The sequence below is a fragment of the Gymnodraco acuticeps genome, unplaced genomic scaffold (genome assembly GCF_902827175.1).
Source record: "Gymnodraco acuticeps unplaced genomic scaffold, fGymAcu1.1, whole genome shotgun sequence".
Lineage (NCBI taxonomy): Eukaryota > Metazoa > Chordata > Actinopteri > Perciformes > Bathydraconidae > Gymnodraco > Gymnodraco acuticeps.
The window spans coordinates 4,928,072-4,946,422 of NW_022991216.1; the positions used below are offsets into that span (position 1 = coordinate 4,928,072).

Consider the following 18,351-nt stretch of genomic DNA (forward strand, 5'->3'; position numbering starts at 1 on the left):
TTTTCTGAGGGGGGCACAATGAATGCAGGACGAAAAAGAGAACTAGACAGTATGAAGTAATTGCGCATAAGAAAACAACGCAATACAGTTATTGGTATTTATTTCAGATAGATCTTATAGTTATTACTGTTAGCTTCAGCTTAAGTTATAGTGCAATGTTTGCACTAACACCATATTTATATAAAAATAAAGGCAATGAACAGTTACATCTCTACTTTACATAAGGGTGTCTGCACAATCTCACATTACAGCAACAAAATCCTGCGGTTTTTGGCAAACCGAGTACCAGAAAAAATGTTTTCATTGTTAGGGGGGCCACAGGGGGGTCAGAGGTCAGTGTTAGGGGGGCACTGCCCCCCCCTGCCCCCCCTAGAACCGCCCCTGACCAAGAGTAATCTCACAGGTTTTGGGGAATTTCAATCTTTGATGTTTTAAATTTGACAGATTGTGGGATGAGGATTTTAACATTGATATGAGCACATTTAAATGTTGTGCAGTTCATGCATCGTTGTTATTGTTAGTTTGCTACTTTGCTTTGTTGTACAACTTGTAAAGAATATTTAATTGCTGATAAGCTACGGCAATGGCTTCTCTCACTGTGTGATTCAAGTGCAGATTCCTGGAGACGAGGAACAATCTGTTCCTCATCCCCTCTACACCTCTAATCATAGGCAGCCCGTGAGCTGCATGTAGCCTACTCTATGTAGTGGGAAATCACCTTGTCACTGAGTCAAATACACATGGTAGCCTATAGGCCAGGGGGAGTAATATATATCCTGCAAAAAAATCATGTCAACATATTAAAATAAGAGTTTAACAGTACTTTTTCTGTGGTAAAAAGGCCTCTTTTTTTTTAACTGTGTAATGAACTCACACCATTTAAAACAACACGTTTTTATTGGAATAAATAGAGGTCACTGCAAAAAAAATTCACGCCAAGGTCACCTTAGGTACCATTTTAATAGCTGTTGTTGACCAATAGCAACTTGTTTTGTCAATGCTCAAAGTATTTCAGACCGTATTGTCCCGGTAGCAACCGAGCTAAGTTAATCAGAAAACAAAATTGCTAACTGACCATTTGCAAAGTAAGTTTTACTTGAATATATTTACTTTTCCACTGCAATAATGTAACATTGAGCTAAATTACAGGGAGGAGTAAACAGAACGGTAGAAAGAAAACAGATAGTTAGCCCGGGAGCTATTTTGACTAGCACTAGCCCTTCTGCGAGTTAGCGGTTCACATTAGCATTTCACAAAATTTCTAGAAACAAATATTGACACACAAATATTACACACGAAGATTGATTTCACAATACCCATACGATCTTCCCATTTTCGTGTGTACATGCACAGTATCAAATGAACAGCTTACGTTTACTAAAGAATAACCTTTTGTTTATGTTAACTCCAAAATGAGCAATCATCTTCATACATACTAAAGAATGGTGTGCAAATGTTTTGTGTGAAGTAGCCATCTCAGGCCTGTCAGGTCAACTGCATATGAACGCTATCACCTTCCCTTCCTTCTCTCCTGGTCGCCCTCAGCTCTCAAGGTTAGGATTTATGTAATCACAGACCACTGCAGACCGGCCAGTGCGGGAGACAGAAGCAGGGCCAGACGTACAGGTATTCTAAACTGGTTACATTAGACCAAACAGGCCATCTGTCTCCCTCTGTAATTGGACACTGTGGATTAGAAGGAGACGGCAGTTTTTCCCAGCCAAGTGGGCTAGTCACTGTTTATTTGGAATTAATTACCAAGGAGAGTGGAAACCTCACAGTTCCCAAAGAGTGAATCCAGACACTTGAGGCCAGGATGAGAGGAAGGACAGTGCCATACTAAAGCTATGGCAACAAACTTGAGACAGTTCAGAAAGGTGTTTGTTGCTGCTCACTCAGAATTGTATTATATTTGAATCTGGGATGATGATGCAGCCGATGTGGCACAGTCAGATAGATAGGGGAAAACCCTTTCTGTCTTTGAGGCAGCGAATGAATGGATTTCTTCAGCGGTGTAACTGGTATCCTGGTGTGATGCCATTAGCTGTTCTCATGCTGTGGGTGCTTTCCAAGATTTGAGTGAAAGGACAACATTATATATCTCTTAAAGCCTGTGAGAACAGAGCATCCACCCTGGCACTTTGCATTTGATCCTCACATGTGGAGCTTTTTCCTCTCAGAGGAATCACTGTGTACACCACTAGAAATGTTGCGCAGACGTGTTTTGACAAGCAGGGGAAAGAAAATGAATCCACTAACTCAAGGTCTCTTTAAAAGCTGCTCTTTTTATTGTATCTACTTTAAAAAAAAAAAAAAAAAAAGGGCTGGTGAAGGGCTGCATCACTGCATATTTTTTCACTATGCTAAAGTTCTGTTTGCATGCAGTGAAATAAATGTACAAGTGAGACAACGTAATAAATTAGCATATAATTTACATTTGAAAAAAAGAAATTAGTAACAGTGTACCAACATTAATACTGAATATAAAATATACGCGACTAATCACATGATGCTTTTCATTTCTCTTGCACGTTAGGTACAGGTATAAGCAATGTGACATTCAAACATCCAAGTTCACAGCAATGAGTACCAGTTTGAGTGATTTCAATTCAATTTTTTCTGGAGGCTCCGTATCCCGCAGCCAGTAGATGAGTGAAGTCCAAGCAATCTGAGTTTAACTGATTTCAAATGCTTCTCAGCGTCCACTGTCCTTTCCCAACGGCCTCATTCAAGGTTTGGTAACCGATCAAATCTGCTCGACATTGTCCTACTGAAGGTGGCTACAAAAAAGTAGCAGCAGCAAAATTAGAAATTAGTTGTTAACAGCTTCGATGAGATTCTTGTACACTCCTTAATCGTCTTTCATAGTTCCTACTGTACCTCCATAACAAGCGTGTGATAGAGATGTTCTCTTTCACAACCCCCTACACCAGCAGGAATGTCACCTGGGTAAGTCAGTTACAACTGGGCAAGTGTCCATTTGGTTGGTGGCGCAAATTACAATACACGGTTAACAATGACAATTCCCAGTGTGAGGTATAAACAGATACAAACAAAACAATAACATGACCAGCATTTACCATAAGAGATATTGACAAGGATATATACTTTCATATTGTTTGGAGCCAGCCTCACTTTTAAGCACACTGGAGGGTTGAATGGAAGCACCCACTTGATAGCACCAGAAGCCTGGGAAGGCCGCAACCCTCAGAGTAGAGCAGGAGGAAAATAAGAGGTAAACATAGTACTCAGTGGGAATAAAAATGAAAATAAAAAAAGGGAAAAGCACCGTTGAGTTGGCTGGTTTTTTCTTGTCGCTGCGGGACAATGATAATGAGAAAAAGGAGAACAAGGACTTGTGGTATGTGTACACCAAAAAACGTAGATCTATATTTTCTTGCTGAGAATTAGATGAGAAGATTGATGATCACTGTGTCTGTACGTTCAATATGAAACTGCTAGCAACTCAAAATAAGTAATGAGCATGTTTTAATTCTTCCAAATACAAAGTGTAAAATATATTAGGGTGCCAGATTATTTATTTGCTGGACCAAGCCTATCGATTTTGGGGTGGTGGCCCACGGGATATTGCAACCTCCATGTTCATTGCTTTGCCTTTTCCCCATTCAACACATTGGAAAAAGAGCGTCTCCAAAGCGGAACAAAACGTTCTACTGTTTAATAGGTAAACTATTAAATACTTTAATGTCATTATTGTCTGAAAACAAGCTAACTATAGTATGGCTAAAGATTCATATTCACAGTACAGACATAATAGCGACTGGTATCTTGGTTGTCTAATTCACTGCAAGAAAGAAAATGTTCTTTCTATTCCTTTAACTTTTATAAGCAATGAAACAATGACAGTCTTTGCTTCCTGCTGAAGTACAATAATATCGGACAACTTCTGATGTAATAGTCATCCACCTTAAAACAGTAAGAAATAGTGACTGCTCTGTGATTCCAATGAACAAGCTGCTTCATAGAATTTGCTCCTTCAAAATGAATCCTTCAATAGTGAACTGGAAGCTCCTCAATGGGATGTTTAGTAAAGGCCAGTTTGGTAATAGTCTTTCATGTGGCCCAGGCACCGTCTTACGATATCTTTACACTACTTTGGACTAATGATACTGAGTGAGCTTTCATTAAAGTGTTAGGAACTAAGGCACCCATCTGGGGAAAGAAAAAGTGATTTAAAAATCCTCTTATAACCATATAGTATTTCTGGTCCTGGATTAACATCATATATAATATACAAATCCTTACAGTATATAAGGGTTTAACGTATGTTACAGTATGCTATATTTTCATTCCAGCACAGAGACGTTGAATATGAATTCAATCACATTACATTCCCTTCCATGACAGTAGGCTACTATCCGACACAAACATGATCAGAGGACAATATCTCAGCTCTGCTTGGAATTGTACAATAAATATACAGTACACTGATGGGGGTTCTCTGTCGTATCTGAGCGGTAAATTGGCAAAGTATTTACAGGAAAAAGTGCACCGTAGCCAGAAGTCTGCCTGCCAACAGCACCATCACAGTCGTCCCAAAGACAGGAGTCCGACACTTTCAACTCCCACCCCCTTTCTTCTAACGTAGAGTCCTCCCCTCCGTCTGTCCATCTCCGAGGGTAACATCATCTGCAAGCGATGTGTCCAGCACTTTGGATTCATAAAACAACAAACACGAAAGAAGACTAACAATGATATCAATAATTATTATTATAATAAAAATAACCAGCGAATAATCTTCCAAGTTCCACTTCACAGAAGTGAAAATTAAAACCGTTTGTGTCAGCGTTGTGGGCTGAGCAGTGGTTTGGATGCCACCAAGATGGAGAGCAGGAGGACCAGGTGTGATAAGCGAGGAAATCCATCATTTTCGTCGATCTCTCTTCATCTCTTTTCCACTGGACCAGAGGTTTTTTCTTTTCAGTCTGCCCTATTTTCTTTTCCTGTCAGTGCCGTATCATGCTCCCTCCATCTTTGTTGCCTTTTTCCCCCGAGGGTCAGTGGCCCTGGCAGGTCTTGCAGCACATCTGTCTGAAGTACGCACGGCTGCAGAACTTGAACTTCAGGACCAGCGGGCAGTAGGCCACTTTGTTAACATCTTTGCACTCTGGAGAAAGAAATAAAAGAGCTGAGTTAAAAAGGGAAGAATGTATTTTTTACTCTCCTTTAAAAACGTGCTTCCAGCCCCAGTATTGTCATGTGTTACTATTAGATTAGAGATGCAGTATGCCATTTTATGGTGATATTTAAAAAGCAGAGAAGATCGATTGAGATTAACCGCTGTTCTGAAGGTATTTCACATACTTATGACAAATATTCTCTCTGTTCCAATAAAAGGGGATGTTTTTCAACCCGTTTCCCTAGTTGTGATTCTTTTTTTAAATTCAAACTCAATAGCTAGATACTAAACATTTTTAATATGCAATAAATGTAATATTTTATCATCCGGATAGCAAAGGTTCAACAGTGGTAACAAACTTCTGGGGGTTTGCAAATAATGTAGTTATTTTTCAGTAGACGCAATGCTTAGCACTGTGACTTACAGAATACATCAGGCACAGACTGGGGCTAACCTGCTACATGAGGGCTGATGGATCTCCCTCAGGCCTCCACTGAATAAAAGCTCTGCAACTATACTTGGACGCAGAGGCGGGAGCTGAGATCCTGGCCTCGTTCACTAACTGGGCTTCCTGCCATTTGTAGCATGCACACACTCCTTCACACACACACAAACTACTTGCTGGATGCCGGACAAGCAGTGCTCTAAATGCCTTATCACGATCAGAGTGTCTTCCCTTATTAGGCTTTGGCCCCTGCCTCTGCAGAGCCAAATGAAACGAGACATTGCCTCACTGCTGTCCGTAAAGGAACAATTAGCCTACAGCTAATCCCATTAGCCAGCCTGTAAACGCTGCTCACGTTTTCCATTCAGGCTAATCGAAAGGCCCTTCTCAATGCATCTGAATAGCCATCCATCATGTGTAAGTGTATATGGAGGGTTGAGCTGTTTCGCGTTGACCAGGAGCCAACCCCACTGGAAAGATTAATGTAGCTGGCAAAGTGGCGAGGAGTGTGTTATCCAAGTGTATTTAGGTCATAGTAGAACAGTGAAGATGAAGATCGGGACAGATTATAACCTTTTCATTTAGGGCTTTGAGTGAAAGCAATGCATGTGCAAAACAATATGTATTCACATTAAACATCATCTTTGCATTTGAAGGAACTGCAGAGTCAGGTGTGTGTGTGTGTGTGTGTGTGTGTGTGTGTGTGTGTGTGTGTGTGTGTGCCGTACGTTTCCTCATCTTACCGTCGCCATTGGCGATGGGGGTGGCGTCGCACTTGCTCTCGCACTGCTGCATAGTGGTGGGTCGGAGGGACTCTGCGCAGTCATTAGAAGGCTGCCCCGTGTACGACAGACACTGCACCGTCCTCATCTGCTGGCCCAGGCCGCACTGCGCCGAACACTGTAACAGGAAACCACATTGTCTATGCAGTTAAGCCAATGAAGATTCTTCCAGGAAAATAAGCACCATCTTTTCTCTGTGACCCTGAGTGCTGTAAGTCTACCTTATGCACGCAGACACACAGCTGATCCCTGCACACACACCACACACACACAACTTGATCCAATCAACCAATCATCATGGCATGCAGGAAGCGAGCAGTCACCTTCCCCTTTGTTTGACTCAGCTGGCTGCATGTCAGTGACTTTGTTCCCAGAGCTAATAGGTCAGAGTTGCTAGAGAGGTTTTTCCATGTTTTTGTGAGTGCAAGGACAGACAGAGAAACAGACAGAGTGAAAATGTACTCTTTGATTGATTGTTTCTCATGAGGAAGTTCACTTTTAAGACTACAAGCTGAGCTTCGAAAAGTGTGCACGTCTGAAGGAGACGAGGGGGATGATTCAGATTTAATTAAAAGGACACATCTTTTAAGTGCTACCAGCAAAAAGTGCCATAACTACAAATATCTGGAGTAGATTTATGGATGTTTATTGCCTAAGGATAATGAAATCCTCACAAAGCGCAAGTCAACCTCTATCTAAAAATCAGCATCATATCTATGTTGAGAGTTATAACTGGGATGAGTACAATCTTAGACGCAGATTGCACCAATCTGGCGGAAAGCAGTGCTGCTGCAACTGCTGATCCTGTTGTTGGATCATTCCTAGTACTGGAGTCTTATTAAGGATTTGTTTACAAGGAGATCTCCACAACAATGGAGTAATCACTGTTGATGCATCCTAATAAAAACAACCTTTAAGAAGCCTCCTCTGGCATATGGTCATTCTGGCTTGATTTTCTAGGTTTAGGAAAAATGACGATGGACTCACCTTGGCCACAGAACTAAGGGACAAAACATTTGTTAACACATGAAAAAGCTTCTCGTATTGTGCACCTGACTTCCATAAATGTGCTAGTTCTAATAAAAACTTAAATTGGTTCTATGGGTGGCCAATAAAACCCTTTTATAAAAGAAGAAAGACTGCAAAAACAAGATGCCAAAACACAAGCTTCTAATGAATCTTCATATTAACTCCACCTTGAAAGCACTGGGCAACAACACACCTGTTTGCCAGCACTATGTGTGTGCGCGTGTACAGTACGAGTGTGTGATATGAACCCAGCCATCAACAAAAGCTCACCCCCCCCACTGATGAGAGAACTACCGGGCTTTCTGTCACCTTCAATGATCCTCTCTGACTGCCTCAGATCAGGGAGCCTGCATGTCATCCCTTCCCAATTAGAGAGTCTTTATTAAGGACCCGCTGCCGGCCATGACAGATGGTGTACGTCAATGGTGCGACTTAAGTGGGATTTGAACCAGTGACCTTTTGGCCTTGGGAGACCAGAAGCTCGGTAGCTGGCAACAATCTTCCCTTTCTGACGCTTTGAGGGACCGGGGCAGAGAGGACCAAGCTTGTAATTAAAGCCAACAAAAAAAAAAGAGGAGGTGGAGGCCGAGGGACAGGGTTGCAAACACACACACACACACACACACATCTGCAGTGCATGAGAAAGTGCTGTGTCAGAGCAGACCCAAGCTGTTGCTCTCCGAGGTATTAACCCCTGCTCGGCTGTTTGATGGCCCACGCTGAGGTTATCAGTCAGCTTTGCTTTGTTTACGACTGTTATTGCTATTGATCGAATCCTAAAGATGTGTTTTTGAAGTCAGTGAACACACATGTGGCCATTAGGAGGAGAAGCCAAGGGAGAGCTGTAACCTAGACTGCCTGACTCTTAACCTCTGACCCCAAGGGGCTCAAACTATGACATTGTAAATGTCTATAACTATGTAAATGTATCCTGTAAATATAATGTATGATGTCCTTTATTGTTTTATGTTTCATGTGGAACCTATATGCTGCAGGTCTCCCTTGAAAAAGAGATCTATGATCTCAATGGGACCAATCTCGTTAAATAAAGGTTTGAAATTAAATTAAATCAGCTCCACCGACCATCCTCTGAACATCAGGGCCCACTGTTTAAAATTCCACTTTTACACAAAAATTCCCAACAAATCCCTACCAAAAGAACAAGCCATATTTTTGTGCGTTCATCCCTCTCTGACGCACGTGTTTTTGGCGTCCCCCTCACCTACATGAGTCAGCTGTGTTGTAAAGTGTTCAACAGCTTTGCGGAGCTCACTAAGTCATGTCACGGTGAACCCGAGAAAGCTACTCCTCGGTATTCCTCTAAATCTTGTTTCCTGGAAGTGATCGAGAGGCCTGGTCTGAGGCAGAGATAAACTTCAAACAGCCAGGAGGATATTACTGCCACTGATCACACACTGCAGGCCCGCTGGAGCACTTGGACCCAAACACACAAACAGAGCTCCTACGCAGGCACACACACGTCACAGGCCTGCTTAGTATGTCATCCAGGTGTAAATGATATTAACCATTCACCAACACATGGGATCCATCAGTGCATCTTTTGGCTTTTAGGCATTCGAGCTATCCTTTTAAAGGATTAACCAGCATACTGTTGTTTGGGAAGCTCACTTAGATCATGTTTAAAGTGCTAAAAAGCTTTTTTGCTTTCACTTGTTACTTGGCAATGTTGATTTCCCAATATAGGTGCTGTAGAAAATAGTGCTTTCTGTTTTCCACAGGAGCTATCGGTAGCTATCTCCACCACCAAAGAGTCTCACTATGCTTCCCCAGTAATGGAAATGGCAGACAGTGTGAAAATAGCTGTGGAAAACAAAATGAAGTGCATCCTAGGCAGTGTTGCCAACTATTTTACAATAAAAAAGTAGCTAGCACTACGTCCAAAAGCCTTTGCATATTGGCAACATCATTGCAAGTTCATTTGCATGAAGCTTAGTGGTTGCAATGTTTGCAGAGAAGAAGAGACTTCCTGCATGCATGGAAAGAGAAGAGGGAAAGTCCCTGTACTGGCAAACAAAACATGTGCTGCAGCATTGTAATAACAGAATAACACATTTCAATATATGTCAAATATGTTATTTTGTAGAATTATGTATTTTGTCACAAGTCACAAAATTCTCCCTAAATACTCTTAGTAAAACAGAAGGTGACCTGGGTGTTTTTGAGAGAGCGGCACCAACAATAAAACGCCTTGGAAATGCTAGAGTTACAAAAGACGTCTGTTAATATAAGTTAAAAATCATGGAAGTGCCATCTTACCTGTCCCCATTCACCAGGGATCCAGCGAGGAGGGGGACATCGTCCTAAACTGCAGCGGATTCGGACCGGAGGTTTGTTGTGGCTCGGGCAGTGTGCGGGGGGGAAGGTCTTGGTGAGGTCGCTGCTCTTACACAAGGCGATGCGGTGCTTAAAGCCGGGGCCACATTTAGGAGTACACTGAAGAGACAGGAGAAGGTGTAAGGAGCACATCTTTGACGGCACTCTGAGCTAAAGTTAGTTTCAGAGCATTATCTTACCTCCGACCAATCCAGAGTGACCCACTTTGGCGGGCAGGACTGGTTGTTGCAGGACTCTCGTTCGATAGGTCGGTGAGTCAGGCAGTGTGTGTCCTCAAGTGTCTCCTCCTCAGCAGGGCCGATCTTCCTGATGCACAAAACCGTCCTCGTCCTCATCCCGCCGTCACATGTCTTCCCACACTCCGACCAGTCCCCGATAAACCACCTGCAGGAGAGTACATTTGAGTTAAAAGAGAAAAAACAAAGCACACAGTGAGTACAGTAAGTTGTTCCTCTGAGTACCAGTGTGTTATCATTCCTGTGGTTACCTAATTAGAAAAGGGATTTTGATAATGTCAGTGTGAAATCACATTATGCTTCTGAACATTTGGGTGACTTTATCAAAGTTGGATTACTAAAAGGGCAGTGCAGCAACATTTCACAGGACATCCGACCTCAGTAACCTTTCCATAACGACTGAAACACAGTGCATCCATAGCTCGGACTACAGCTTGTTGTGTTTTAACAATATTTAGAGAATATTGACCTCTTTTGCTGAAAGGAATCAATACTTAGTTTTCCAGATAAATGTTCTTTACTTTCTTTATGTCAGGTTTTGAAAAAAAGTTTGTATGTTTTCACTATTTATCAATTGGTTGGTTGTAATGTGATCAACTGTACATTTGTTTGGGATAATACATCTCAAAGTGTAGTTTTCAAACCTTTATTATTTAAGTTTCAACCTTAGCAGGCTTATTCGACCAATCAAAAGGTAGATTTAGTGTAACTTGGCTCGGAAAACAGGTGTGAGTAACTCTACTTCCTTACCTATCGCACAAGCATTATCGATATTCTTATTTAACTCTTGGAAATAAAGATAATTATTGTATTTTATCTATAACAGCCACAACATTTTAGAGTTGCTTGGGGAAGTATTGTAGCAACACGACAAAACGAAGACCAACATCTGGACAAAATGTCTTAATTTGAAAATGTTATCACTCATTAAAAAATAATTGTTGCAGTTAAACTCTTGTGATCTGGCAGATAAGTGACCGCCCTGTTTGTGCCATGCCTCTGAGCTTTTGACCTCCAGAAAAATGAGACCCTCTGTCTACACACTTCAGAGCTGATATCATAAAACTGCCCTCCAAACACATCCAGCTTGTGAGATATTACATCATCTGAAGGAATGTATACAGAATTAACGACGTGTTCAAACATCTGTGTTAGCTTTCATTACGCGAGCCCATAAAACCCCGGCTTTTCTAAAACAATAGTGTTTACGTGGACTTATTCGGCCCGTCGTGAGGCTGCGGAGGGTGTTTGCCTCTCTAATAGACACAAATGTCATGCGTAACTCAACACACACACACACACACACACACACACACACACAGTTTAAGTCACACACTGCAATAGCCTTCAAGTACTAATCAAAATAAATGAGATAGCACGGAGTCTGCGTCTACTGAATACAGATGTGAAAATAAATAACCCGAGACTGAAGTCTAAATGTATGAAAACAAATGACCACTTATAAAGTACATTGACGATACTATGAGCTTTTTTGGCCTGAAAGACATACAGTTTCATACACAGAGAAACTGATCAACTGATCAACCCTGATGCATTTAATCCCCTTTTCTCCATATAGGATTGAAATTAGTCTGACTTTTCTAGCTTCAGTGTTGCAGACATTTGGCCCCCAAACACTAGTTCATATTGCACCTGTACACGTGTGTTACCCCCCCCCCCCCCCAGGGTCGGTAGTGAAGCCAAAACAATCAAACACAGGTGGTCATTTTCAAGGCTCTAATTTTTGGCACGAGGCAAACACTGAAAATAGTTAACATATGAAGCTATAAATCACGGTCTTTTTATTTTATTATTTTGTTCCAAACACACTTCAAAAAGTAGGCCTCATTGAAGGTGATATAATATCCTGAGTCAGTCTCGTTTTCATGGACGATTTTTCTTTTTGAAAGAATGAACTGCAGAGAAAGAGAAAAGCTGCTTTTCTCAGTATTTTTATATTAACAATGGATCAAATGTCTAAGTGTAATTAAGTGTGTAGCTCGTTGTGAGCAAACTACAGAGAATCATCACCTGACACAGATCATTTTGATATTCATGTATCATGCAAAAGTGCCAAACATTCTCTGGTTCCACCTTGTGATATGCAACAATAAACTGCTGTTTTATATGGCTGTAAATGGCTGGTTTTGAACCGTTGGACCTTAAGATGTAACCTTGGCCCTGCTGAACTTGTTATTCATATTTTCTACTAATTGCCCATATTTTTCACACAAAACTTGATAATGCCAATAATCAAGACTGTTGTTACGTACTCTGGAGGACACGGCTCAGTGTTGCAGTCTCTCTGGTTCTCTGGGGGTTTGCTGTCTGGGTCACAGTAGCTGTTCTGCACCACTGAGTTGTCATCCAGCCTTTTACACACCACCTCCTGCTTCTGGGAACCTAACAAGGAGGAAACACACTGATCAATAAGGCAGCACAGAGCTCAAAAACATCAGAAACATGGAGGCCGAGTGTCGTGTTGAGCGCTGTGTTTGAGCGGAGATGGTATCGCTTTCAGTCTGTAGTAAATCCAGACATGTAAATTCCTGATTCTTTGCAGGATATCTTGGCAAATCACATTTACAGAGCAGGGAGCTCTTTACTTTGGCTCCTAATGGAGAGAGTGAGGGCTACCGTATCGGTGTCACACCTCCCACTGTGTGTGTGTGTGTGTGTGTGTGTGTGTGTGTGTGTGTGTGTGTGTGTGTGTGTGTGTGTGTGTGTGTGTGTGTGTGTGTGTGTGTGTGTGTGTGTGTGTGTGTGTGTGTGTGTGTGTGTGTGTGTGTGCATGCACTGTGTGTGTTTGTGTGCATGTGTATGCCATACCAACTTGGAAAGGGTCTCTTTTGGCCCTCGTGGGACATATCCCGCAGCAGACTTGTCTGGCAGATGTAATGAGATATGGATGTGTGTGTGCGTGTGCGTGTGCGTGTGCGTGTGCGTGTGCGTGTGTGTGTGTGTGTGTATGTGTGTGTGTGTGTGTGTGTGAAGTATAGAACATCTACCCATCTGAGCTTGCAGTGAAATACAGTTTGGAGGAGCAGTGCACATGGGGTGAAAGGGTTTTGGTTGTAAGGCTGTCAGAAGGTGTTTTTCATAGAGTTTATTGCTGTGGTGATATATTCAACAATGCGTCATGATTAGCCAAGCTAGCTGTATCGAATGGGGGCCTGATTGAATAACCTTTTACAGAGCGAACAGAGACACAAATCAGATCGTTTGAATCAACAATGCAAAAGCATGTTTACAGGACTGGAAGGAACATGTGTGCGTTCTAAGGAAGAGATTTAAAACTTCTGCTTTTGAATTGGAAATCCTTCCTGTGAGAAAGCCACATGCTTATTCAGTCATGCTTTTACAAAATATTACAAACCTGTCCAGGCCACACTTGACAACTGGGAAGAAACACTATTTATTGTTACATGAAACCCATTGCTTTTGGGCTAAAGCGTTTGGTTTAGTCATTCTTGAGGCCGTGGTCAACATTTCACTGCGGTTTCAGATTTTGAATGTTTGACTTTGTAGGACAAGCGCTCTGGAAGAGTGGTTCGTATCTGTGTGCAGCGCTGGTAAACCAGAAGCTATGCAGAGCAGCTCATTCACATAAATTACACCATATTCATTTCTCTGGCTAAAATACGGAAAATATACATATTGAATTTATTAAGAGGGCTGAGTCTCTGGCTACAGAGTAATGATTTGGGAAAGCCATTGCAAATTATGATACTGGGTTTCCTCACACTGCTCTTCAGCATTTGTGTAATTATTGGTTAGGGAAGATTTACAGAAGGACACACACACACAAGATATGAAGTATTACATATTTGAGAAGGCTAGAAATGTTCACAAATAATTGAAACACCCACAGTCTGTTATGCTGTTTAATACCAAAATGCTATGAGTGCTATAAAAAGAAAAGCATCTGCCCGATGGAGCTCAGCAGAAGTAGTAGTACTTTATTACAAGTTTTATAAATCAAAACTTGAACTGCTTAAAATAATGATTAAAATGTTCATATTGGTTTAAAAATATAATAAAAAGCACGTAAGACAAGAAATATTGTTGAAATAGGAGTGTTTCTGTATTTGACACTTGACAGGAGTAAAGTAAGATTATCTGTGTGGAGCAATGAGAACATAGTAACATTTCTTAATTTAATACATTTAATAAACATAAATGCCATATTTACATAAACTTTTCCCCATTATGTCCGTTTGTTTGAGTTTTTGAGAGGCATTCTTTCAATTACATCTGATTTAATGGCATTTGATTGAGTGGCTTACGTGCCACCAAATCCTAATAATTGCTTAAAGGTGTGGATTAAAATGCACATTAAATTGCATTTACTTCGCATGTTTACTTTGTTAAAAATGACACAAAGTTATGATCGATATATGACTTAAAGATAACAATTATGCCTTAACAGTACATTTAAACCTTTGTGTGTCAATTTAAAGTGGATCTGATCGCTACAGTTTGAAAATGGAAAAGTCTAGCGCTATGTTTCTGTTATAATCTAAAGTCCAGAGAAGCAGAGGCTCGCAGTGCTGACTCACCTCCAGCGCAGGTAGCAGAGCATTCAGACCAGGGCAGGTGGTGCCAGGAGAAGCCCACCTCGTTGTCCCCACTCCCTGTGCGCTGGATGGGCACGTTGAACTTGTAGCGTATCCCCAGGTTCTGCTCCTGGAGGAGGACCTGCAGAGGAAGCAGCAAACACAAGGTGAGGACAGGAGAGACAAGTCGCATGAGAAGACATTTAGTAGAATTGACATTACACATTCATTTCAACCAATGTAAAACTGATTTATTTTGTATTTAAATGCAGTTTGAACAGTTGGGATCAGTGAGGTTTTGGTGGGTTTATATTAGTCCTCTGGATGCAGATGGAGCCTGAGGGGAGTCAGGCTTTGCAAGCCGCAGAGGAATGGCTAGCGGTCGAGTGGCTAGCTGCTCGTCTATTCCAGTATTGCTGTGTGGTCTGGTATTTTCAGCATTCATGTCAGGCAGAAACCACCGAGTATTACGACAAGAAATTGCTTAGTTGCCTCACATTAACGGAACCTATTTTAAAAAAGAACTTGACATAAACGAGCAAACACAACACACATGCTCTCCAAATCAAGTAACACAGTTCTTTTTCAATAATATCCACATATAACTAGATCCAAACCCCAAAACTGGTGGTTGATGGTCATCTAAGGTTGGAAGCCAGATGTTTCAGTGTACTCAGAACAGCAGCATACATACACAATGAAATGCACAGAAAAAGTTGAGTTATTTCATTAATCCAAGTTTCCATAGGTTTTTCTGATGTTCTGCATGCAGTGATAAACTGACAAAATATGAAATGATTCAACCTAGATCATCATTCAAGGGCTTTCATTTACATTATCACCTTCAGAAAAAATGTCTGAAGGTGTCTCTCTTAGTGATGACCCTACTGGTAGTTAAAACCTAAACCTAAATATGCTATATATTGGAGTTTTGTTGTGAGTTTCAGCCCATGGTTCTGTAAGGAACAGAACTTGACTTTATCGATTCACTCTCACTGCTTGCATAGCATAATACTTTAGAGAACAAGGCTCTAAAAACCACTCTACACTACTTGATCAGCAGCATATAGTAGACAGGCACAGTTTGAGAATATCTGGTGAACATAGTGGAGCATTCCAGCAGTCTGTATTTCTCGGAATATATGCGGAAAATGTGTAATTATTAAAAAAGAATGATAATGTTAATCTGTAACAGCTGGATGTGTTAACAAAAAAACGACCCAAAGGAATCCGTTCCAGTTTGAGTCCTTTGTTTCTACGTATAGGAATATTGAAAAGAAAACGGGATCACAGTAGGGGATAACATTTACAATACCATCTTTGTAACACTATTGCATTCAAATGTGATTTCCACGCATTCAATGTTTTTTTCAAAGTTCATTCTTTTCAATAAAATATAATTTATTACCATGACAAACAGGATTTCAGTGGTAGCACCCAGCGCCTCTAGAGACTCCGGTTCATCGGTCGGTCTCTTGTAGTGGAAGGCCGTCCCTGCGATGTCAAACTTCCTGGGCCAGTCGATGGTCCACGCTCCGTTGATGTAGTAATCATCCACTTCAGATTTCAGAGCTGAGTAATCACAGAAAACAAGTCATGTTTTCAGAAAGATTAAATCAAAAGCAGACAGGAACAGTAGCGGGGACAACAGGTGGAGACAATAATTCGCTGTCATGTCATTGCTGTCGTTCATCATCATCTTTTTCAGCCTCCCTGATGTCACTGACAACTTTCTGAACAGAAACACACACACACACACACACACACACACACACACACACACACACACACACACACACACACACACACACACACACACACACACACACACACACACACACACACTCGTGCCTGCACACACACTGTGTTTGCAGACTTTTCACGTGCACCGACATGTACATACGTCTAATTTAGAAAGAGAAAGAAAACACACTTCAGGTGAAAGCCAGGACGAATCTTATGAATACCACTTTGTCTGGTTGTCAAAACAAAAGCTGGTCTCCAAGCACAACAGATCTGAAATATCCACTTTCTGTGCGTTGAAATGGGGCCAAATTCAGGAGAAATGATCCAACTATTCACTTTTCTGTCTCTCTGGCTCGTGCTCTGCAGATTCCCCTCTCCCCCCCCCCCCCCTCGAACAATTGTTAACTCCTCTTTAAAATATCACAATGCTCTTAGAGATGAATCCATTTTCTACACATCTGGCACTTATTGTGAGCATTTTGTTATTTTGAACAGTGCAGTTTACACAAGTCTCCACAGGCATCCCAGTCTCTATATTTATATTCACTTAGTTTCTGCTTTTATTTAACAAAAAAAGAAAGGAAACTACTCTGACCTAAATAGCAAGGACTCAGACAATGCTGCAGAAGAACAATATTATCTTTATCTCTCGGGTCCCACATGAAATTCATAAGAAATTTACAGATTGCTTGGAATGGAAAATGTAGTCCAACACAATAGCCAAAATTGCACTCTTTAAACTTTGATATATAGACATCATATCCTCTATAATCCTTGTGGACCAGGCAGCTGTCACCACGGCCCTATAAATCTGATGCAGCTCTGCGGTTCAAAGTGTAACTTAAGCCCTCCATCAACACCATCCGCTATAAATTCAACACGCTGTCACATGTCTTTCTCTCGTTAATGAAAAGACACAGAGCAGGCTTAATTGAATCCGGTTGTTTGATTGTTTTGAGTCCGTCTCGGCCAGTGTTTGCAAATAGTTTTGTTTAGTCTGGAACAGAGCGGATAAGTCTGGTGCCAGGAGAGCCATCACATGTGTTAGGACTCAGAGTTTTTATAGACTCTGTTTTATGGCTTTACATTAGGCAACAGGAGATTTAACGATGGCATCTCTCTAATTTTCTCTTGACAAAGACGCGAGGAAATCCCTGGAGATGTGGTTGACACAGAACTGAACAGATAATATGAAACAGCTTGATGTCAAAATTGCCAATTCATCACACTGTACTGAACTTCTACTGAGACTTGTGGATTGATAGTGAAGTGAAAGAAGACTGGAGAGCAACACTAGTGCCTGTGTGAGACTCCACTTAAACAGAATGGTGCTTTGAGCTAAATGCATGTCATGTTTACCATGTTCACCAACAGGTTAGAGTACAGCTGTCGGTAGTTTTGCAGGTATTTGGTCATAAACTGAAGTGGATAATCACCCTGAGGGGAACATGAATGTCTGAACCAAATTTCGTGGCAATCCATCTCAAAGTTGTAAAGACATTTAACTTAAAACTACAAATATGGGAGTTAAGGTGAGGAAAGAAGAAAAGTCAGGGGTCATCAAAGTCAGTCTGCTTCAGAGATATCTGCACAAAAGCTGGATAGTGGATATTTGTTCCAAGCTAATGGCACTAAAGGACATAGCATCAAAGTAATTAGGGTTCATCCTCTGGGCAGATGTACCACATGTCATGGCAATCCATCAAACACTTTCCAGTCATACACTTAAAAAGACAAATGTTGCCCTTGTGGTGGCGCTAAAGGAAATGTCAGGGTAAGTTAGTGTGTTTGATCCTTTTAAGACCATGCACAGTATGTCTGTACAAAAATACATGTCAATCTATTTAGTAGATGATGAGATGTTTACCTGGATGGCTTACTGTTTTCCCAGCTAATGGTGCTACAGGACATGTCACTGATAAAGTAAGACATTAGGATTCATCCTCTGGGCACCATGAATATATGTACCAGGCAATCTATCTAATGGATTTTGAGTTATTTCACAAAGAAAACAATTAGAATGACAACCTGGCACAACAGGAACAATTAGTGCATCACCAAA

General features: G+C 41.2%; 1 protein-coding gene across 4 annotated transcripts in view; it reads right to left on the minus strand.

The window, feature by feature from the left end:
- Positions 1-2,412: 2,412 nt before the first annotated feature.
- adamts6 (ADAM metallopeptidase with thrombospondin type 1 motif, 6) overlaps positions 2,413-18,351 on the minus strand; it is a 51,050-nt gene continuing 35,111 nt past the window's right edge. For 3 of the 4 annotated variants that reach the window (XM_034238832.1, XM_034238829.1, XM_034238830.1), the window contains exons 19-25: positions 15,952-16,115; positions 14,547-14,685; positions 12,261-12,390; positions 9,931-10,135; positions 9,674-9,850; positions 6,314-6,485; positions 2,413-5,128 (exon numbers count right to left, since the gene is read on the minus strand). In XM_034238832.1, the coding sequence (XP_034094723.1) occupies positions 5,019-5,128; positions 6,314-6,485; positions 9,674-9,850; positions 9,931-10,135; positions 12,261-12,390; positions 14,547-14,685; positions 15,952-16,115 (1,097 nt within the window). In that variant the 3' untranslated portion in view covers positions 2,413-5,018. The remainder of the gene's footprint in view (positions 5,129-6,313; positions 6,486-9,673; positions 9,851-9,930; positions 10,136-12,260; positions 12,391-14,546; positions 14,686-15,951; positions 16,116-18,351) is intronic. The other variant, XM_034238831.1, reaches the window with a different exon arrangement.